We start from the raw sequence: 25,046 nt of genomic DNA on the forward strand, positions 1-25,046 counted from the left end.
ATTTGGGACTTAGCTGACCAAAATGTACTCTCTATTGGCTTAAACCACAAATGCATATGATGGTACAACATGATGAGATTTCATGCTGGTTGGGGCATCACTGGGTTTAACATGGCTCCCCGCTGCTTACATCAGGGAACAAGCTCCAAGAAGAAGAATAAACCAAACATTAGTAGAACTGAAGATATTATTATTATTATTATTATTACGGGCAACTCCAGGGAGTCATTAGACTCATCGAGGGAGGCCCCAAAACATTTTCATCACAACTATTCGACATTCATACAGTATCTATCATACCTCGCCTTAAACTCATTCACTGTCACAGCATCCACCACAGACTCAGGGAGCGCATTCCACTCATTCACTACTCTAAAAGTAAAGAACCCAGCTCTAACACCTTTACTAACCACACTTTTGCCCAGTTTCCATGGATGTCCCCTAGTCCTCCCACAACCAGTCCTGTTCTCAAAAATATCTTCTGAATTAATTTTATAGAAACCCTTCAGTAATTTGAATGTCTCAATCATATCTCCCCTCCTCCGCCTATCAACCAATTTTTGCAACCCACAAATCCTCAACCTGTTCTCATACGGTTCATTCCACAGACCTGCTATCATCTTGGTCACTCGCCTCTGGATCCTCTCCACCTCCTCCCCATCAAGAAGAAACCTAGGTGACCAAATCTGAGCACAGTAGTCGAGATGAGGTCTTATCAAGGCTCGATACAGAGGAACAATAACCTGCTTGTCTCTGCTTGTCAACGTATTCTTCAGCAACCAAGTGATTTGATGAGCTGATTTGGCCACTTTTGCAATGTGTCCCCTAAATTTCAATTCCTTATCCACCAACACTCCTAAATCTCGTGCCTCATCAATTTCCTGGAGCACGGTTAAGATAGGAACCATCAATATAAGTAGTATAAATGAAAAGGAAATTGAACCTGCAGAACTGGAAAAGTACCACATGGACATAATTGGCATTACTGAGATAAAGAAGACAAAAACAGGTGAGATATTACTAAATAATAAGTATAAGATGTTATTTTCAGGCAATAATGATCAAGGAAAGGAAGGAGTAGTGATAGCATTCAACATCAAACATGAAGATAAACTTCTTGATTGGAAGGCAGTTTCAAGTAAAGTTATGTGGACAAACTTCAAAATGGGGACATGGACAAAGTTCCCATTTTTGCCTATGGTCCCAAGGAAGAAGTAAAGGATTTTTTCTTTTTTTTATTTTAGTCATTAGAACAGTTTTGTAGATCTCGAAAAAGGTATAAACAACAAAGTATGCAGAGAAAAGCTGCTCAAAACACTAATTATATGGGGTGAATGGATTATACAGAGCAATATATAGTCAATATTTAAGTTGTCAGTCAGCAGTTAGAATTGAAGGAAATACAGGAAGATGGTTTCATGTAAAATCAGGTGATAAGACAAGGATGCACATTACTTTAACTCTTATTCATCATCTATATGGATCACATTATGAAAGAAAGTAGCATCAAACTTAGCTTTTTGTTTATGCAGATGATGTTGTACTCCTAAGCACATCTAGTGCAAGTCTCCAGGATTCACTAACTAAATTGAATAACAGCAGTAACAAATTTGGCATGAAAATCAGCAATAAAAAGACCAAAACTATGTAAACAGGCCAAACTTCAGCTGCATTCTGAATGGAGAGAGAGAGCCCACAGAACAAGTAAAATATTTAACCTATTTAAGTTCAGTTTTTAATGAAGATGGCAGGCTAAATCTGGAAACAGATAACAGAATAAGCACAGCTCGTATGATGGATAGTCAGCTGAATAAATATATATGGAATAAGAGAGAAATTAGCCAATACACCAAACTAGCAGTATACAAGACAGTGTTAAAACCACTTTTAAGTTATGGATATGAGAGTTGTTTAGAAATAATGCACTTGATCCAAGACTAGAGACCACCGATATGAGGGTTCTGAGAAAAATCAGGAGAGTGAATCTATGGTACCAATGGCAGAATCATATTAAAAATGAAGATGCTAGAAAGGAACTTGACATTGTTAGCATTCAAGAATGTGTCAGCAGAGTTAATCTAAGGTGGTAGTACCGCCACTTAAATGGAATGGGTGAAGAAAGGTTAGCAAAACAAGTGTTTGATGCCTAGATGGCAGGAAAGAGATCCAGAGGAAGACCAAGGTCTAGGTGGAATGATTCAGCCAGAAGATTGGAGTGCTTACAAGTCATAGATTGATTTGGAGGAAAATTATTGATAGGAGATTAATAATAACGTAAACTAAATCATGTAGTGCTGTCATAGTAACCTGAACAACCCTTGTGGGCACATATCAGGAAATAGATAATAATGATATTAAGCCCAACAAGGATAACTATTGTGAAACTAAAAATCTACACAAAAAAGGAACACATAAGAATAGGAAAGAGTACTGCAAAAGGAATCAGAGTTGATAAATATGACAAAAACTGAAAACAGATATTTGAATAGTTGTAATGGAGCATGTGCACTAGACATGTTTAAAGGCCTTTCAGGGCTTAGACACGTAACAAAAATTATACAGAATCTTATTCAAAAACTCCAATATACATCCAATGTACATAATCAGGGAGACAGACCATTAACTACATTCAAAGCATGAATCACGAGTCATATCATATGGATATTAGCTCATGTCTCAGTCGCAGCTGAAGTATTTCTAAAAACTATTAGAGTTGAAAGGAACAACTATAAAAAATTGGTTAGATAAAAATTAATTTTAAATTATTAATTAAAAAACACTTATAAACAATTATTAGTGATCATTTGAACTTGCCAGAATGAAGACGTTTTGTCTGATTCCAAAGAAACTCTGTTGTAGATATTTTGGATTTCTTGAGTAATTACTTTAAAAGATTGCTACATGAGATAAGTGCCAACAAAACGGTTACTTAAGGGTCTAAAGCACATACTTTGCTTGAAAAATTAACAGAACAAAATGTTTTTCAAACGAAAAAAAAAAAAAAAAAACGCTAACGCCTTTTTATTCCCGTATACGGGAGTAGGCAAGGCCATTTAGCCCTAACTTTTGGAGACTGAGTGGGCAGTTCAATCTCCACTGGTACCCAATCAGAGATAGATGGCCCAAGGCTATCACTAATTAAGCGGTATGCAGTGAAGAGAGACGGCTCAAATGTGCCGCAATCTTGGTCCCTAACACAATATATTTAATGTCTGAAATAATGTGGGTTCTACGGTCGATTTTCTTGAGTTTACAGGACGAAAAACCAGAGTTTCTGGGAGGAAAAACCCGCTTGCCCGTGCCAGAGATCGGCTAACTCGGGAACCGGTCGAAAAAAGGCTTAGAAAAATTTCCTCTAGTCGCTGACTAGACGCGAAACCAAGTCTTCCTTCTTGCGGCCAAGCGCCGTGGTGTGCAAACGCCACATCCACTGAGCTACACAGGTTAATGTTTTTCATGAATATTTCATATAATGTAATAATATTTAATTGTAACAGTGTCTGAATGTGAATATTTAGTATAAAGTGGGATGTGGCGTTTGCACACCACGGCCAAACGCTGCGGTGTGCAAACGCCACATCCACTGAGCTACACAGGCTAATGTTTTTCATGAATATTTAATATAATGTAATAATAATAATATTTAATTGTAACAGTGTCCGAATGTGAATATTTAGTATAATGGCCATTATCACATGCAAATTCCAAGTGTTGACTAGAAATTGATCTACCACTCAAAAGATCCGTACACAATGCAAATTAATCATGCCTATGAAAACACGAGTGGCAACCACATCACTTCATTCCTTTTTTTTTTTTTTTTCCTGCTTGCTCAGTGAATTAACCATATCCATGTACACTTGGGTGTCTTTTTATGCGTGTCTTTTTTATGTGGTTTTGAAGTTATGCGGTGCATATTTCATGCAAATTCGAGGTTTCCCCATTGTACATAATGAAAAAACGTGTTGCAGCGCATTCTGGCATAACGTGAGTAAGGTGTAGGCAGTGAGTGTTCATGAAGTTTAATTTTGCATGTGAGTAAGTGTTTGTCTTTTCATTATTGTAAGTCTAAATTTTGCTAATTTTATTTTAAAGATTTCATTTGGCCCAGTGGAGAAAATAAAAAGCACCGAAGAAAAGCAATTTCTTTGGAAATGAAAATTGCAATTTTAGATCACTTAGCAAAAGGAAAGGGATCTGCGGCAATTGGTAAACATTTTAATTTAGGTAAATCTACTATAAGAGCAATTAAAAAGAATGAAGTCGCAATAAGAAAATCTGTCATTTCTGGCACAAATCTAAGTGCCAAATGATCATCATACTCAAGAGATGCTTTATTACAAAAAAACAGAACGAGCATTCGTAATTTGGATTGAAGAATTAACTCAAAGGGGAATTCCTGTAAGTGATTATGTAATTAAAGAAAAAGCTCTTCGGTTTTATGAAGAGATGAAGCATTTGGAGCCATCTACTTCCGTTTCGCAGGCTGATAAAGAATTTTCGGCTAACAAAGGATGGCAACAGGGTTTTTAAAAAAGAATGCACTTTATAACGTGAAGATTACAGGCGAGGTTGCAGCAGCAGATGAAGCAACAGCCAAAAATTTTCAAGAGAAGTTAGCCAAATTTATTGAAGATGGTGGATATTGTCCCGATCAAGTGTTTAATGCTGACGAAACAGGATTGTTTTGGAAGAAAATGCCTAGTCAAACTTACATCGCGAAGTCTGAGAAAAAGGCAAGTGCGTTTAAAGCAAGCAAAGATCAAGTAACGTTGTTACTTTATAGCAATGCATCAGGAGATCGAATGTTGAAATTCCTGCTAGTAAATTGATCTCTGAGACCACGTGTTCTAAAAGGCAAAGATCTAAAACAGCTGCCGGTACACTGGATGGCCAATACAAAGGCCTGGGTAACAACTGCTGTATTTACTGAATGGTTCAATAATTGCTTTGTACCAGAAATGGGAACATATATGAAGCAAAAAGCTCTCAATTTTAAAGTTTTATTAATGGTTGACAATGCACCAAGTCAACCGCATTTAGAACATCCAAATGTGCAGGTAGTGTTTTTTCCACCAAATACAACAAGCATTATTCAGCCATTAGATCAAGGCACAATTGCCACTTTTAAAAAATATTATGTTAAGTACATTTTTCAATTTATATTGGATAAACTAGAAAATGAACCATTAACAGTAACTGACGTTTGGGGAAAAAAATTCTATTTTGGACTGTTTAAATCATTTTGCATTTGCTATTGCTGAAATAAGACCACAAACTTTAAATGCCTGTTGGAAAGGTTGGCCTGGGTGTGTTGCAAACAGTGCAACCATTCAAACATCTACATTATCAGCTAAAATCATTAGTTTGGCACATGAAATTGGTGGAGAAGGTTTTGATACATTTAGCCAGAATGATGCAGACGAATTGCTTGTGGATAATGCCTTAAATGACGATGATATTACTCGATATCGATTAACTTTAGATATCATTGAAGATCCAGAAAACGATAGTGAAGTGGAAGAAAAACCTGTCCCCCTCACTGCAAATATAATTCGAGAAGTTTGTGTACTGTGCTATAATAAACTGGAAAAATCATTTTCTTGTTAATGACACAAATTCTGAACAAGCCTTTAAATTCCAACTTGAGCTGAAGAACCGTATGTCTGGATATTACGAGCTGTATAAAAAATTGGTGAAATCATCATCACAAAGTTTAATCACTGATTACATTGTCAGAAGAAAAAAATCAGCACAGAACAAGGATGAAGCTAATTCTGTTTGTGAAGAACCATCGCCTTTACCATGCAGATCTGATGCGCTGACTATCTCTTCTGGTGATGAAAGTGATTTCGCACCAGCTCACAAACGTTGCCGAATATTATCTAATAGCAACAATAATTCTGATGAAAAAATGTAAAAAAAAATTGTTACTTTTCAATAAAATTAAATGAATAAAGCTATAAAACAAACTTAGACATTCTTATTTTCCTGAATTTTTATAAACTTTTTTAATGCGATTTTAGGTTTATTTTAATTCATTGCTTCGGTTTTATGCGGTTTTAGAAAATTACGGAACATATCCTTAATTTTTCGATGTAAGTTTTTTTTGTGCGGTTTTCTGTGGAACGTATCTACTGCATAAAAAGAGACCTGATTGTACCTTCAAAATGGCAAGTCCTCATCATTTAGATTATTCTTTAAGATGGCAAGCCATTGGACAACCGGTCTCAGATCCGGACAACCTACAAATTCCAGAAGAGATACATTAAAATAATGTCTAGCTGATAAAAGTGAAATTGTCATGGAATTTATTCTTTTTTCCCACCAAAAGGATCAAATATAGAGGGGAGATGTTTTACATTTATGACGAAGCCTACTTCAAACAAATATAATAAAGGCATGCAAGCCATTATGATATACAATAGATTTATGAAATTTAAAACTGAACTTTAGAATTAATACCAATAGGTAACATATATTACAAGTATTATTTATGCAGATATTTTCTCACCATTTGCACTAACTTTTCCTGCATGGAAAAATATGGGTATGGAATATTTTGCTGGTTGGACATCAATATCAGACTTTCTTCCTTGTAAACGACACAATAACACTGATGTAGACAAAAACTGCCAGTCAAACTCTTGGGACACATGTTTATACTTCCTCATGGTTTGAATATCAAAACAGAAAGTATGTTTTTTGCCAATTTCCTTATTAAAAAAAAAAAGAAAAAGGAAAATAGTAAGAATACTATATATAGCATATTAGTGTTTGAAAGTAGCTAACTGTTCTAGGAAATGAGTTTAGACTAGCAGCTGAAACATTTCCAGCCAAATTTGTTTGATACCAAAATTTACCTAACATCACAAAATTATGCACCACACAAAGTATATTAAATGAAATTGCTAAATAGTTTTCTCAACCTTGTTCAACCAAATACTCACTTTTGAATAAAAGTATGTTTTCTTTAAAAAAAAAAAATAATAAAAAATCATCCAGCAAACAGGATGATCCTTTCTTGAGAGTTCACAGTAAGAGAGAATATGAAAAAGAGGTAATTCAATATTACTAGCGATTCACCTAAGGATTATGTAGTTTTTTTTACGGTCATCTTAAGCCAAAAATAGGTGTTACTTTCAATGACTAAAAAAATTGTAGTTAGCTTTCGATAAAAATCATCATACTTAGATAACAATCTTGAGTTAAATTTAAATCAGATTGTTAAATTCCCAATTATTTAGTTCGTGAATGCCCAATAAATACTGCCCACAGTAAAAACAATTGTACTAAATTAACTATTGTTATGCTATCTATCTTGTGGTAGAATAAAATGCAGACTGATGTGTATTTTTGTGATATAGTAATTCATGTATTTGATAACAAAATTGGAGATGTTAATGTCAGCTCTTTGCTTTAGGCGGACGATTTTATACTTCTAAATAAATCAGCTACAAGTCTGCAAGATTCTCTGACTAAATTGAATACCTGTTGTAATAGATATGGTATGAAGGTCAGCAATAACAAGACAAAGACAATGAAAAGAGGTAGAATTGTTGAAAATGTCAACTGCGTTGTGAACGGGGAACCTGTGGAACAAGTAAAACATTTCAGCTACTTAGGCACGATTTTTAGTAAAGATTGTAAATTAAATATGGAAATAGACAACAGAATCAACAAAGCTGATATGGTAGGCAGTCAATTGAATAAATTCATATGGAATAAGAGAGAAATTAGCTGTATACAAGACAGTGTTCAAACCAGTTTTAACTTATGGATCTGAGAGCTGGGTCAGAAGTAAAACACTTGACCAAAGACTAGAGACTGCAGATATGAGAGTCCTGAGAAAGATTAGAGGCGTGAGCAGATGGCATCAATGGCAATAGCATGTTAAAAACGAGGATATTAAGAAAGAACTTGACATTGTCAGCATCCAGGAATGTGTTAGCAGAGCTAATCTCAGGTGGTATGGTCACTTAAACAGAACGGGCGAGGAAAGATTAGCAATACAAGTGTTCTCTGCCAGGTTGGCAGGAAAATGAATGAGAGGAAGACCAAGATATAGGTGGATTGATATGGTTTAGACAATAGAAATGTAAGATCTGATAAAGTTGGAGTCTTGACAAGTAACAGACTGATTTGGAGGAAAATTGTAGATAGATAAGAAGTTAGTAATGATGTAAATTTTTCATGTAGTACTATGATGATGATGTATTATTCAAGTGTCTCTCAAAGCTACCTATCACTGAAACCTTCAGTAAACTTGTTATATCTCATCATCAAATTCCTGATATGTACTATCATGGGAATGCACAGCATAACATGATAGTATGACATGAAAAAGTTACATCATTACTAACTTTCTATCAACAATTTTCCTCCAAATTAATCTGTTATCTGTCAAAACTCCAATATTATCAGATCTTATATTTCAGTCTCAAGTCACGTATTACTGTACCAATCCATTTAAATCTTTCTCTGGGTCTTTTTCCAGCCATCCTGGTAAAGAAAACTTGTTTTGCTAACCTTTCCTCTCCCATTTTATTTAAGTGACCATAACACCTGAGATTTGCTGTGCTAACACATTCCTGAATGATAACAATGTCAAGTTCTTTCCTAATATCCACATTTTTAATATACTGCCATTGATGCCATCTGTCAACTGTTCTAATCTTTCTCAGAACTCTCATGTATTTGCTTTCCAGTCTATGATCAAATGTTTTACTTCTAATCCAGCTTTCAGATCCATGTGTTAAAACTGGTTTAAACACTGTCTTGTATATAGCTAGTTTAGCATTTTGACAAATTTTTCACTTATTCCATATAAATATATTAATTTCACTCCCACGATACCTATTTTGCTAATTCTGTTATCTATTTCCAAATTTAATTTCCCATCTTCACTAAAAATTGTGCTTAAATAGATGAACTGTTTTACTTTTCCTATAGGTTTTCCATTCAGGATGCAGTTGATGACCTTTCAATGCTTCTGCCTATTTCATTGTCTTTATCTTTTTATTGCTGATTTTCATACGAAATTTATTATAGCAGTTATTTAATTTAGTCTGAGAATTTTGCATACATATACTGGATTTCTTTAAGAGTATAACATCATCTTCATATAGTCAAGAGATGAAATTAACACCTCCAAGTTTGATACCATGTTTCATGCCACTTTACTAATATAATCCATATCATCATCAACAACCATGGGTCCAGTGCCTGTAGGTGTCCGATGCCATCTTGACATGATTCCTCCACTGCATTCTATTCTGTGCAAGATGACTTAGTCCGTGCATAGAGCCTCCGCAACATTTGACAATGGCATCGCCCCATTCTCTGTTTGGTCTTCCTTTTTTGTTCTTTCTTTAAATCATCCCAAACAGCAGCATTTTTATTTTCCTCTCATCATTCATTCTACATATATGGCCAAAGAGACGTTGTTTCCTTTTGATTATTTTCTGGATCAGATTTTCTTTTGGTTGTATTCATCTGTAGGTTTCCTCATTGTTCACTTTCTGGATCCAGCTTATTCTCAAGATCTTTCAATAGCACTTCCTCTCAAATGCTAATATCCTCCTTTCAGATTCTCTCAAGAGTACCCAGGCCTCACATCCATAGAGCATGCTGCTGAAGATACAGGTTTCTACAATGCGCAGTTTAGTTTGCATCTTTATAGCTCGGCTCATCAATATTTTGTCCATGGCTTTTAAAATAGTTGTTGCTCTGGCTATTCTAATTTTTATCTCTTTTTTGGGGTCCAAGTCATGCGTCGTGTGGCATCCAAGATATGTGAAGTGTTCCACATTTTCCAGTTGAAATCTGTCTATAATAACTCCTCTGTTCGGTAACTTCTGTTGTCCAAATATCATTGTTTTAGTTTTTTCAAAGTTGACATTTAGTCTGTTATGTTTTATATATATATTTTATATTTCCTCCTTTTTTTTATATATATATTATATTAACTATTTTGTCTACCGGCTATGCCTTTGTTAATAATTATACTATATATTTATGAGGTGATTTATTATATAAAATTCTTTTACTAACAATTATTTTTTATTTTGACTCCGAGTGTCCCTATATGGTATTATATTTGCACAAAGAGTTCACTCCAATTGGTGCAATGACTTTAACTATCTCTTTCAGAATCCAACTAATCATTGACTCAATACCAAGTACAAAATAAACACATTTAATAAAACTTAAAACAATATATATACACTTCTAGTAATAATACATAACTATAACTACAGATTATATGGATCCAAGGCCTTATTAAAAAATATAAACTTACTCTTAAGACTAAACACTTTTTCTTTCACAATCACAAAAAAAATGTTCATAGTCTTTTTCTCTTTCTGTTAAGGCTCTTTTCCAGAAGTTACAAGGCTTCATTATCAGGATCCTTTTCATCAATCAATATAACACACAAAGTCTTCTTGACTATATCCTGTTTTCCTTTTAGTAGTAATACTCATCAGATCAGGCACCTTTAATACCTAAAAATCTTCTTAATCAATATATTATCCAAACTTTCACTTTCAGGCATTCTTAATACTTATAAAACTTCCTTATCAATATTTTCTCTAAGAAAAACATTCACCTTAGAATGTAAGCAACAAGTTCTCCTTTCATTCACAATACTAAATTGACAGTCTTAACTTATTTCACCATAAAAACTTAGTTTCAAGATTTCCTTTTATTCATTACTTATTTCTCCTTGAAACCTAATATTTCCACTATTCCCTTTTCGGAATACACTATAAAATATCTTCCGACTGCCACACACAAAAAAATATCAAGTTCCTTCTAACTTGAATATTTACCGGCCAATTTATAAAAACTTACAGTTTCAAGATTTCCTTTTTATTCCTTACTTATTCCTGCTTGAAACCTATTATTTTCACTATTCCCTTTTCGGAATACATTATGAAATTTCCTTCTGACTGCCGCACAAAAAAATCAAGTTTCTCCCAACTTGAATATATCTCGGCCAGTGTTCTAAAAACTTTCTGAACGCTCTCTTGTTTACAACTGTAACTTGGATACGCAACGCTTTCCTAGTCAGCTGTCAATCACACATCAAGTTCTCTCCGGGAGCATGCGCACTTCACAAAAGTCAGAAACTACGCACTGCAATAAAATGGCTGACTCGCTGCATCCATCAGCGCTAAAAGAAAGTCTTTCACAAACACAAAATTCAACATTTTAAAATACAACAAACTTTCTTATAAGTAACACAAATAATCAGTTTAGTAAGTACTTCAATATTTTTACTTCTTTACATATTACCTCTAATATAATATTTTCATAACGAGCACATCACAATTGCAGACACTACGTGTATGAAAACAAAAACTAACAAGCATAATTAATACGTAAAAATATTCAGAATTTTTAATATGATTATTTTTACAAGTCCATATCTTTTTCCTTCTGTGTATAGTGTTTGCAATGTCTGTTCCAGCCTTGCTGCGTCTTCTTCAATCAGGACGATGCCATCTGCAAAGCAGAGGTAGTTTATTCTCATGCCATTTATTGAAATTCCTCCACCTTCTTCTTTAATCTTATCTAGTGTTCTTCCCAGATGTGTGATTAAGATGATTTGTGATATTGGGTCCCCTTGTCTTGTGCCTTGACTAGTGGCAAACCAATCTCCAGTCTCACCTGCTATTCTGATTTTTGCTTGTGCTCGGCTGTTTATATCTTTCAGCAGATGAATCAATTTATTGTCCACACCATAGGATTCCAAGAAAGCCCATGTTATATTTTGGTCAATATTATCAAATGCTTTTTGGAAGTCCATGAAACAGCAGTATATGTTTTTGTTCTTTCTTAGAGCTTTCTCTGCTATTAGTCTTAGTGCGAGTATCTGTTGCACTGTACTTCGATCTTTTCGAAATCCAGCTTGCTCATCAGAAAGATGTGCCTCCATATAACCCTTTAGGCATTCTGTTAGTGTTTTCATCGGCACTTTGCCAAGATGACTCATTAAAGCAGTAGTTCTATAATTGATGCATTCTAAAGCACTGCCTTTCTTATGAAGAACAACCAAGACCGATTTTTTCCACTCTTTGGGGCCCTGATCTCGATATTTCATTACATAGCTTATGCATTTCTTTTACAACTGATTCCCCCCCATATTTTAGCATCTCACCTATTATGTTGTCATCTCCAGGACTCTTGTTGTTCTTGAGATGTTTTATAGCCTTATTCACTTCCTCTTCCAAGATGTCATTTTCAAAGATCTCTGCTGGTGGAGAGATTGCTTTTAGTTCTTTGATTACTTCTGTTGCAGTATTATTTAGTTGAATTTTATATAGTTCGCTGCAATATCTTGTCCATCTGTGTATGATTTCTGTCTTGTCCATCAATACTTTACCATCTTCATCTTTGACTGCTAATGAGAAATTGTTTGCCACTTCCTATTGACATTTCTTATAAGTTTGTAGACCTCTCTAGTTTTGTGCTCTCCATAGTACTGTTCAATGTCTTTGCACGGGTCCTCCAACCATTTGGCTTTATCAGATCTTGCTGCTTTCCATACTTCATTGTATTTTTGACAGTATAATTCATCTGCTGCCTCTGAATTATCTCTTTTAAGTTTCAGTTCTCTTTTCTCTTGTACCAATTTTAGGGTTTCCTTAGTTATCCATTTCTTGTTGATCTTCTCTTTCAGGAATTACTTCTGCTACTGCTTTTTTTTTTAGCACTGTAGTCAGTCATTCTGCTCTTGTATTTATATTTTGTTTTTCGCTTGGGGTCTTAAGCATAGTTTCCAATATGTTCTGATATGCTGTTCTTAGCCTGTCTTCATTTAGTTTTGAGATGTCTCTAGCTTTTTTGAACTTTCCTTTGTACTTCTGTTTCAGTTTTAGCCTTATATTCGCAATCACTAAGCTGTGGTCTGAATCAATATCAGCTCCTTGGAATGATCTGCACTGTTGAACTGAGGTTCTCCATTTCTGGTCTATTAATGTCAGGTCGATCATATTCTTGTGTTTGCAACTCAAATATAGATTACATATCGCTCAATATATGTCCCATTTACACTATATGACTGCAACACTAAGAACATCTTTTCTCTTGGTACCTTGTCATATGCCTTTTCTAGATCTACCAAACACAGATACAGATGCTCGTTATATTAACATGATTTCTTAACTGTTTGTCTTAAAGTGACAATCTGATCAGGGCTCACATTGGTGAATACAGGTATGGAAAACCTGAGATACCTGAGCTAGACCCAATCTTACTTCCTACAGTATACACTTGGTGTATTATATCTGCAGACTGGTCTCCTACTTCTACACCCGCCCCCCCCAAGTACTATTAGAGCATGTTGAAAGTTTATTTTCCACTTGGTTAGAGTATAATAAATTTAGTTTAATCCTTTATCCAAGTGTGAGCAAACAAAGTTTGCGCCTGAAAGTATCTTCAGGACTGGGGTAAGGTGGTACAACACCAGAGCAACTCGTTGCAAAGGTGGAGCAAGCTACCAACACTCCTGTCTCAGTATCTCCTATAATGCAAAACACATCTCCTTGCGGATATGTCTAATGTTATGCATTAAGGGAAGGGCCACAACCCAGACTAGTTTCGACCTTTATTGAGGTCTCTTCAGTGGGAGACAGGCCCAAGCTGAGATACCAGGCAGAAGCATTCGCAGGTCATCTCTACCTATAAAAGTTGACAAATGGTGTGCCACCCTTTTTTAATAAATTACTCTGGATTTAGAGAAAGATGTTGAAAGTTTATTTTCCACTTGGTTAGAGTACAATAAATTTAGTTTAATCCTTTATCCAAGTGTGAGCAAACAAAGTTTGCGCCTGAAAGTATCTTCAGGACTGGAGTAAGGTGGTACAACACCAGGGCAACTCGTTGCAAAGGACTGGGGTAAGGTTACCCCAGTCCTTTGCAACGTGCTGAAGATACTTTCAGGCGCAAACTTTGTTTGCTCACACTTGGATAAAGGATTAAACTAAATTTATTATACTCTAACCAAGTGGAAAATAAACTTTCAACATCTTTCTCTAAATCCAGAGTGATTTATTAAAAAAGGGTGGCACACCATTTGGCAACTTCTATGGGTAGAGATGACCTGCGAATGCTTCTGCCTGGTATCTCCCAGTCTCCCACTGAAGAGACCTCAATAAAGGTCGAAACTAGTCTGGGTTGTGGCCCTTCCCTTAATGCATAACATTAGACACATCCGCAAGGAGATGTGTTTTGCATTATAGGAGATACTGAGACAGGAGTGTTGGTAGCTTGCTCCACCTTTGCAACGAGTTGTCCTGGTGTTGTACCACCTTACCCCAGTCCTGAAGATACTTTCAGGCGCAAACTTTGTTTGCTCACACTTGGATAAAGGATTAAACTAAATTTATTATACTATTAGAGCAATTCAAGGATGAGGGAGTGACTCTGCTCTCAAACTGTAGTTTCTACTGTCTACTAAAAAAGCATAGTTGTCCTAAGGTGGCATCCCTAATAGGATACCTAATGCCAAGCTAGTAACTTGACATAGGGAAACACATATTACTTTCAAGTCTCAAAGAAATCTAATATGGACAGAAAACATGGGAAAAGACCACAAATTGGAATAGGTTAAAAACTTTGAAAAAAGAAAAATGTGGTGAAATATGCCACATAGAACATTCGAAGCATAGCACATAAGGAAGAATTAGATAAATATTGTAAATGAAGAAAACACAGAAATTGCAGTTCTTACAGAAACAAACTTTAAGGAACACACACACAAAAAAAAAAAAAAAAAAAAAAAAAAAAAAAAAAAAAAAAAAAAAAAAAACCTCAACTAATTATCATATATATAGTGGAGTAGACAAACAAATACAAGCAAAAGATGGTGTAATGATTTGGGATCCATAAATCAATTAAAGCAAAAATAACTCATTATACATACTGGAATGAAACAATATTAGAAGAGTGATTAAAATTAAATAAAGCAAATTTTTAAAGTTGTTGGATTATGTTCCAAAAGAAGGAAAAGAAGAAGAAAATGATGACTTTAGGAAACAGTTACAAGAAAAATATGAAAAATTAAATAAAACAGACAATATAATTATAGCTGGAGATCATAATGCCAGAATAGGAATAAAAAAAAAAAAATAATAATAATATAGAAAAATTTGGAGAACCAACAGTAAACAAAAATGGAAAATGACATTGATTATACAATAATTTAAAAATAATGAATACATTCTACCAACAAAAATATACATGTTTACAAGAGAACAAATATCAATAATAGACTAAAATGGACTGCTTTTTCATTTGCTATAAAGCAAATGAAAAAACAGCAAACCTCTTCCTAGATTATAAAAGTCAGGAGAAACCCTATCCTGACTTTAGAAATAGATACAGATCATTATTTAGTGTACGCAAAATAAAGGTTTCTGCCAAATTGGTTACAAAAAATACAAAAAAAAATAAACTAGAGAAACAAAATCTAATTACTAAGTAAGACTACTAAATGATGTAAATATAAGAAATTTATACCAACAGAGGATTAAAAACTATTTAGAAAAATACAAGAAAATGAAGATATCGAGGAAGAATGGAATTACATTTATTACATAAGCAGCATATGAAGATCTGGGGACACACAAAAAAATAAATAAATAAAAATTTATATATATTGGACAATGAAATAAAAACAATTTAAAACAAAAAGCTATCCTTTAAAAGATAGTTAAGTAGTTTAAAAAAAAAATATATATATATGTGTGTGTGTGTGTGTGAGTGTGTGTGTGTGTGTGTCTGCACGGTTAGCTCAGTGGCTTTGCAACCATATGCCTGGGGAAGGAGTGTCCTAGGTTCGATTTCCATTGACGACGTGAGAAGTTGAAGGATCTTCCTCAGCCATAGCCAAGTTAGCCAGTCTTGGGCATGGACAGCAGGGTTTTTCCCCACCAGTTTATCTGGGGTTTTTCATCCTGCAAACAAGCAAACCAGACCTGTGAACACACAGGCTACAGTCATAGAAATATCGCATGGAAGGCAACGGGAAACCACCTTACGTCATTATCTCCCTAGTAATCAGCTGCAACCCTCTCAAAGAGAGGAAGCCACAGGATCAGATCAGATCAGATATATATATATATATAAAAGACAAGCAATAGCCAAAAGAGCAAGACAGGAAAAATTTGTATCATACCTAGAAAATAATATATACAAAATAAGACCCAATACATGTATAATGCTAAAGTACACAAATGCAGATATAAAAAAAACTGAAAATATAAATTGCAAAATAGATTTAAAAGAATTCTTGGATTACTCTACAGATCTATCGACAGATAATACTAATAAAAACTATGCCAACTTACAAAACTTTAAATGATATAATAACAATGAAAGAATTAAAAGACAGTCTAAGTAAAATTTAAAAAATAAAAAAAAAAATGGCAAATCAGCAGAAGATGAAATAAACTCTGAACTGTATCAATTTACTAGAAAAAAAAATTTCATCAGAGATTATTAAAATTTTTAAATAAAATACATAAAAATGGACAAATACCAATAGAATGGAATAGAAGTATAGTAATACCTATCTTTAAAAAAGGGGGGATAAAAGAAAACCTGCTAATTACAGGGGTATTCCAGGGGATCTTCCATTCTTCATCTTCCTTAATGCTTCAACATCTGCTAGACTTATTTTCCTTATTATCTCTCTCTCATCAGTGCATTCATTCCAATTAATTTCACACTGGCTTTCATCTTTATTTAAAAGATCTTTAAAATAATGCTGCAACATCGTCCTAACCTTTGTTTCACAAGATTTCGATCCCATTTATCGAAAAATTTGATTTTTCATTAGTCCATATGCCTTTTTTTTCTTTTTTCTTTTTTTAAATTTGACTGCTTCTTTAGCTTTCTCTCTCTCTCATTCCATCAGCATGTTTCTTTTCCTTTTTTGTTGTTCCTCACACCTTTTCCGCTGTTCCTGCCATTTACATCTCAAAATTTTTCACATTCCTCATTTACATTATCTGTAGTTAACTCGTTGGCCTTTGACCTAATCAGAGGCTCAAATTCTTGCTTTACTTCAGACAGTTTCAATGTTCATAGCTTCAGTTTTCCATCTCTTTTTTTCTTGTCACATTTATCTTCCATATACACATTAAAAGTGGCCATAACAAGGTCTATGATCTCCATCTAAAGCAAATGAAGGCAAAACTTTGATATACATAACTACCTTCCTCCATCTTTATCAAGGATGAAATACTCTATTTTTGCTCATCATACTAGCTATATCTCGTATTTCTATGGCTTTGTCTTTTCTGAAACTATCTGTTTCCAATTCTGAGATAATTTTTGATGCAAAAATCTAATAACCTTTGTCTTTGGTCTTTCCTCATTTCTTTGACCAAAACCAAATGGTACCAAAATTTCTTATACCCCTTTCTTTCTTCTCCAACCTGTATATTATGATCTAAGATAAACTTATTTTAAATAATACCCTCCAGATGTCCCTGAAATAATGTTTTACTCTATATCTAAACCTTTGTATGGTGCATATGTCTCATTATTATATCACTAATTCCATTGCATTCTATGAATGTCATTTATTTCTTACGCCGACAGTCATCTTCTTCTTTCCAAATCAAAACGTAGTCTCCTCTTAAATTCTTCTATTTGGTCTTGCTCAAAATTCAAAACATCTAATTTCTCTCCATCATAACATCCACTAACTCCTCTTTGCCTGTAAGTGTCAATGTGTTTGTTCCTATTCTCAGTTTCCTTTTTTAGTGCGGGTTGTTTATTATTTATATCCATCCTGATTTGATTCCTTTGTTTAGGAATGTTTAGTGGAACAACTTCTGCAACTAAAATTAAATAACCTAATCAATATTGTTAAAAGCGGTTCATAGTAATTATTTCCCCCAAACTCTGAAATTGGCATATAATCAGAACAGTTAACGTTTGGATGATTTCATGTTTCAAAAATTTCAAGAAAAAGACGATCAAATTTGAATGTGTTGGAATAAAGAATCTTGGTCTGCTCTAAAGAACTCATATATATAGTGTAAACAGCATGGGAAGCCAGACTTGCTGGATTCTAAAAATGCAATGTAGTACTGATGTTCTTGGATTCTAATCTCAGCAGAGCAGGGCACCTGATAAGGAGAGAGGAGATAATCTGTACTTTGTAAATGGCAGAAAAGAAGATGTCTTCTGAACTTTGGTTTGAAGGAAGTGTATAGATTGTACTTGCAAGGAATCCTTGCTATTTGTTCAGATCTTCCTTTAAGGATATGGAAATTCTTTTCAGATCAGACTGTAGTCTGATTGACAGATAAGTGTCCAACATTTTTTGATTAGCAGGTTTGTTGTAACCATTAGTCCAGTGTTTTTATTTTACTTAATTCATTTAACAGAAGAACAGTTTGCACAAGCTCTAGGGACAAGACTTTTGGATAATACCTGTCTTCTATTAAATACAGACAAGTGGATGTGTCTGCCAGTAAAGGAAGGTCTATAAACAGAAAATTCAATACTACTGTAGGGTTATGGTTATTAAGGTTAAAAAAAAAAAATGGAAGACTGTCGGTGGATTCATGTTCAATAGTGAACTTGATATGGGAGTACAAGTTTATTTTATCCAAAACCTGTAGTAATTTCTGTCTCCGAATGGGACAATAATCAGCCAAAGCAGGCGAGATAGAACTGCCCATCACTGTTCCAGCAGATCCTGATACTATGAATGTCTGAAAAGAAAAATAGTTTAAAAGTTTAAAGAAGGATTATAACAAACGTTGTGCTTAATGCAAATAAAACAGATCTATCAAGCTGCTTCTCAAAGAGAACACTTATTTTCTAGAGAATCTCTCCCTGTAGTGGCAGGACAAAAAGTAAAAGAAAGATTTACAATTTTGGTAGCTGCAAACATGATAGGCACACAAAAATTGTTGATCATCAAATGCAAAAATAATAGATGCTTCAAAGGCATTAAAACATTGATGACCAGTGCTTGTTGCCCTGTAAATGATTTTTCCAGATATATAAAAAAACTTAAATACAGATCCTTATTATATTCCCACGATTTCTCATCTATTTATCTTACAAGTGAAAATCTGATCCTGACAATCACTATTTAAACCTGAACCAGCTTATTATTTCAAATTTCCTTTCCACTGGACCTATGTTCAAATATGCTTAAGATCTTCTTCTTCTGCAGCTTCTTCCACTTAAGTGGGGTCACTGTTGATGATGAGTCTCCTTCACATCCTCCTGTCTTGGGCTGTCACCACATCCAAGTTCTTCATCCTCAAGTCCTCTTCTACCAGCTCCCTCCATCTCTTCTTTGGCCGCCCACGCTTCCGCCTTCCTTGCACATCCATCTGCATGACCCTTCTTCCCACATATTCATCCTCCCTCCTCATCACATGACCAAACCATCTCAACCTTGCCTCCTGTATCTTCGCTCCTAAGTTCGTAACTTTCACTGTTCCACTCACAGTCATTTCTCAGACGATCCTTTCTGGTCACACCGCACATCCACCTAAGCATTCTCATCTCTGCTACTTCCATCCTGCCAATGTTATTTTTCCTCAGGGCCACAGTTTCTATAGCATACGTCATAGCTGGCCTCACTACTGTCCTATAGATTTTGCCTTCGGATTGATCAGCACCCTCTTATCGCATAACACTCCAGCCATCTCCCTTCAGTTCCTCCAACCCGCTTGTATCCTGTATCCCACTTCCTTCTCAGCTCCTCCATCTTCTTCCACTGTTGAACCTAAGTATCTAAAGTCCCTCACCTTCCTGATGACATTTCCTTCCAGCTCCAGATCTGTCTCCTGGCTACCGCCCACTATGCAACACATATACTCTGTCTTACTTCTGCTCAGTCTCATACCTCTCTCTTCCAGTACTTTTCTCCATCTTTCCAGTTTAGTTCCCGCTTCTTCTCTTGAATCCGCACACAGCAAGATGTCACCTGCATACAACATTGTCCAAGGCCCATCTTCTCTCACCTCCTCCGTCACCACCTCCATCACAATGTTAAACAGAAACAAACTTAATGCTGATCCTTGATGTAAGCCAACTGTTACTAGAAAACTTTCTGTCTGTCCTAGACAGGTCCGAACACTTGTCTTCACATTTCTGTACATCTCCCGCCCAACCTGACATATTTCTCTGGAACCTTCTTCTCCCTCAGACACCTCCAGACTTCTTGCCTTGGCACTCTATCGTATGCTTTCTCCAGATCAATAAATGCCAGATGTAGCTCCTGTTGTTTCTCTCGAAACTTTTCCATCATCTGCCGTAACCCAAAGATACAGGGTGTTCGGGATAAATTTGACATATTTATAATTAATTATATTTTTCCGTAAGTTACATGTATTAACACACACTTCTCTTCATTTAAAAGTTTGGACCCTTCTTCATTCATATACAAGATGTCAGAAAGGATGGATAGCTGGAACCCACCTGAATCATGGAAGAGAATAACTTGTATCATGATGATTCGTGCCCGCCATCAAAATAAGGATATTACGACTGCTGCCCAATGCTCCCTGAATACAGTAAAAACAATCAGGCATGAACTAGAGACTTGCAATGGTGACTACGAGGATGTAGCAAGAAGAAAGATCCCTAGCAGACGATCTGATTGCGTTCGTACAGCAGAATTCCTCGCAAATCTGCAGGAACAGGTGTTGAAGAACCCTGGCATTGGAATTCGGGCTTTGTTCGTGGAGTTGCTAACTGTAGTCAAGCCCTGGATAACAAGGGTAGCCAATGGTAGGCCGTATGTATGGCAGCAGGATTCGGCCCCTTGCCACACCTCTGGGAAAAGTCAAAAATGGTTGTCTGAAAATTTCTACGACTTCACCAGTCCAAATGTTTGGCCTCCAAACTCCCCAGACCTTAACCCCATGGATTATTTTGTATGGGGCGCAGTTGAAAAAGACACCAATCGCACTTCCAGTAATACAAAAGCCCAGTTAATGGATAAAATTAAAACAGTTTTTGCGGCCCTTTCCAGGGAGACTGTAGCATCAGCTTGTTCGAGGTTCCGAAGCAGAATTGAAGCTGTGATCGATGCTAATGGTGGTTATTTTGAGTAAATCTTGTTGATAGTATTGTAATTAACTCTGCCTGTAATGTTTTTTTGTCAATTCATTAAATTTAATAGATACAAAGAAGATTTTCTTTTTCCTTACGAAACTGTCAAATTTATCCCGAACACCCTGTATGTTAAATATGCTTCGGATAAGAGAGGAAAATGAGTTTTATTTACTCTCTACAGATGTGTACCTTGAGCTCTACTCCAATCATCTGGAATTCAATCTCCGGACAAACCTTTGAAATTATGTAGTTCAGTGTAAAACTTTTATAGTTCCGCATTTCTAATTGAATATCATTCACTCCAACTGCCTTTCCACATGTAAGATTTATGGCTTTTTCTTCCTAAAGTAGTAATTTATACTCATGACTACATTCCTCTTGAATATTTACTATGACTTATCTTTCGCCACCTATTTCATTTAGCAATTTTTAATTGCTAAAGTAATTATTACTCCAAACATGTAAATATCTTCAGTTTTCATATCACCTTTAGCAGTCCTTTTACAGTACTCTTTCTGCCATTTCTAAGCTTTTTCAATAGTCTACAGAATATATTGTGATCTTCTTATTTATCTTCTATATTCTTAAGCAAGTCTTTCCATGACTTTTGTTTAGCTCTTTTTTTTAATACAAAATTGATATTAAAGAAACTGATATAAGAATATAAGTTACCTTCATGCTGAGCATGTTGATTTTTATTAACCAAAAATGAATATATGAATAACACTAGGTTTATAGGTTGTAAGTTATTTAATTAATTAAACTTACCAGTTTCACCACATATGCTTGTGGCTTCATCTGGGTTAGGAAGAACAAACAAATATACAATAAGCAGTAAATATGAATCATTACATAACTAAAAACTGAATATGTAGGACTGTTACACAAAAATAAAAGTAAGTCTTATAGGTCATAATAGTCATTTAATTAAACCTACTAGTTTCACCACATATGCTGGTGGCTTCATCTGGATTAACCAAATATTCCTGTCTTTTTCTGTTTCTCTCAGAGGATGCTATTTCCTAGGAAACTGATACATTTTCTTCTTTTCCAGGACTTTTATTTTTGTCTAACAGTTCTGCATATTCAGTTATTAGTTATTCATATTTGCCACTTATTGTATATTTGTTTGTTCTTCCCAATACACGCAAAGCCATTAGCATATGTGGCAAAACTAGTAGGTTTAATTAAGTACAATTACAACCTATAAACCCAGTGTTAGTTATTTTTGTTACATAAGTGACCTTCATAACTCTGCTACTAGTATGTTCATTCTTGTGGTTATATCAGTTGCTTTCATATCATTTTTGTTCTAGACATTTATCAAAACTTTCCAGACCCCCCCCCCCCAATACATTACTTCACATTCCTATCTTTTTCTCTGTTTCTCTCAGAGGATTTTCACTGTGTTTGTTAGCTGCTTTTCTAGGAAATGTTTGATACATTTTCTTCTTTTCCAGGACTGTCTAACCTTCTTGAGTCCACCATAGAGATCTGATTTTTATATCCTTACAGTCAGCTTTACCATGTGCCTCTCTGGCTGAGTTAATGTTTAATTCAAGGTCTTCCAATGAGTCTCCAAGGTTTGATTCTTATTTTCATACACTTTTATTTTTTCCTGAATAATATTTATATATTTGATTCTATAGGTTACTCCTGAAAACTGCAACACTTTGATTCTCTTTTAAACTTGAACACTTTTCTTTTCAATATGATATTCAATTTTGTCCTACTTAAAAAACTAAACAGTGATCACTTCCAATTTCAAATCACCCAAATATTCTTGTGAACAAGTGTGAAGATGTCACTATCAAAAATAATGCAATCAATGAGACTTATGCACATCTTTATGCTGAAACATAATGTTAGTAATAACTAGTTCTTGTCCCAAAGAGAAATCAAGCAGGTATTTGCCATTATTATTAGCATTATTATTATCTTTTCTGTAAATGCTCTCAACATATGTCTGGCATCCATTTTCTACTCTGCTCTTTATATTTTTTCTGTCAGTTGCTTTCTCTAATGATTTGAAAAATTCCTCCACTTCTTCCTTAGAGACCATAATCACAAATAAGATCATTGTCCAATTCCCCATTATGATGGTTGCACACACTCTACTTGATATTCCCTGCCATTCAAGAAGACCATCCTTGTGTTTAGAATTGAATACCATAGTTAATCTTTTCCTGATCATTATTGTCTGAATATAACATCCTGTGTTTGTTATAAGAATCTTGCTTGTTTTTGTCTTGGCATGAATTATGTTGGCATGGTTTTCTACCTGTTATACTTCCTATGTTGATATTACCTATTTTGAATTCTGCAGCTTCTGAGTTGGAGTTTGCTCCAGTAGCTGACTTTTCATTGTTCATACCAGTTCCCTGACCAAACAGTGGGATTCATGTTTAACTGAATGACACACTAGCCAATTTGGCCAGCTAAATCCCAAATTGCCAGTCCATCCTTGTTTGTTCAGTATTTAGGTAGATACTAAATGGGATGAACCATGAAAAGGTGAGAAGTGGATATTAGGTCAGGAGTACATTCCTGAGAAGAATATGTGAAGGTTTCCCCCCAATAATCTAGCATTAACTCTTAAATGCCCTTTATTTTAAGAACCAGGACTATACTACAACTTCCACTTTACTATACTTACCAGATGTAAATACTAGAAATAGAAACTACCCTGTGCTACATACAGTATTTCTAAATTCTGTTTTATTATATATATATATATTTTTTGAGGAGAGGGGGGGGGGTAGGATTGCTACTGACCAATATAGATATCTTTATATAGTTATTAACAATTGCAGCAGTACACAACATTCATTCATATATGAAATGCTTCTTTTCAGAGGCTTGCCACTATCGAAAAACTCAATATCTCCTGTGTACCTATTTTACAAATTCACAGAATATGAAAATAATAAATTTTATTAACAATATATGCAATATTGACTAAATAGTTAATATCTAAACCTCTCAAAATAACTGCCTATGAAATCCTACCCCCCCTCCTCAAAATACACTAAAATAAAAGCAAAATACACTAATTGCAGGCGTAGACTTCTGTGGCTAATTGGTTCAAAAGATATATTTTAGTGATTACACCACATTTTTTATTATTCAGTTATACAACATACTGAAATAATAGTTCCCAACAAGTTTCATAAATCATAGGATTTACATCTTCAGGGGTAAATAGTATAACTTAAAGTTTAAACAAGAGAAATTAACAAATACAAATCATAACCGTCTGGCTATTCATAAAATCAAATAACAGAATTTGATTTTATGAATACTGTATGTAGATTCTGTTATTTGATTTTATGAATGGCCAGACGGTTATGATTTGTATTTGTTAATTTCTCTTGTTTAAACTTTAAGTTATACTATTTACCCCTGAAGATGTAAATCCTACGATTTACGAAACTTGTTGGGAACTATTATTTCAGTATGTTGTATAACTGTATAATAAAAAATGTGGTGTAATCACCGAAATATATCTTTTAAAATACACTAATGACAAACGTAGAATTTTTCTCCAATCTCTTCCTTCATGTCATGCTGTAAATGAGACAGTGATTTGTTTCAACTAATATGATCTATAAAATGAAACAATGGTTCATTTTATAAATTTTCATTTTGTTTCAATGCTTTTCACCTTAAAACTTTTTTTACACAGTCAATGCCCTATGATTCAAATTTCCACCTTTCAGATTAGAAAGAAACAAAGTCGTCTCATCTGGGTTTTGGTAATGGTTGATATGAAAATGCCAAGTTTATTTCACAGTCTCACTTTTCTTTCGCTGCATTGTATCAAATGTTAAAAGTAATTTGTTTTTTATTAAATGATAGTTGCAAGACCACGAGAACAGTTTATGTTATCCATTTTTTATGCCAAAGCACATATAGTTCTTATATATATTCCCTTAAGGAATCAG

At 34.6% G+C, this 25,046-nt stretch overlaps 1 protein-coding gene across 1 annotated transcript in view; it reads right to left on the minus strand.

Annotated features, from left to right (window-relative positions):
* LOC150103130 (uncharacterized) overlaps positions 1 to 25,046 on the minus strand; it is a 607,032-nt gene that overhangs the window by 221,936 nt on the left and 360,050 nt on the right. Inside the window, exon 18 of the mRNA XM_090397550.1 lies at positions 6,515 to 6,716. Within this exon, the coding sequence (XP_090253676.1) occupies positions 6,515 to 6,716 (202 nt within the window). The remainder of the gene's footprint in view (positions 1 to 6,514; positions 6,717 to 25,046) is intronic.

The sequence above is a fragment of the Typopeltis vanoorti genome, chromosome 9, assembly GCF_054136105.1.
Source record: "Typopeltis vanoorti isolate ZY-2024b chromosome 9, IOZ_Tvanoo_1.0, whole genome shotgun sequence".
Classification (NCBI taxonomy): Eukaryota; Metazoa; Arthropoda; class Arachnida; order Uropygi; family Thelyphonidae; genus Typopeltis; species Typopeltis vanoorti.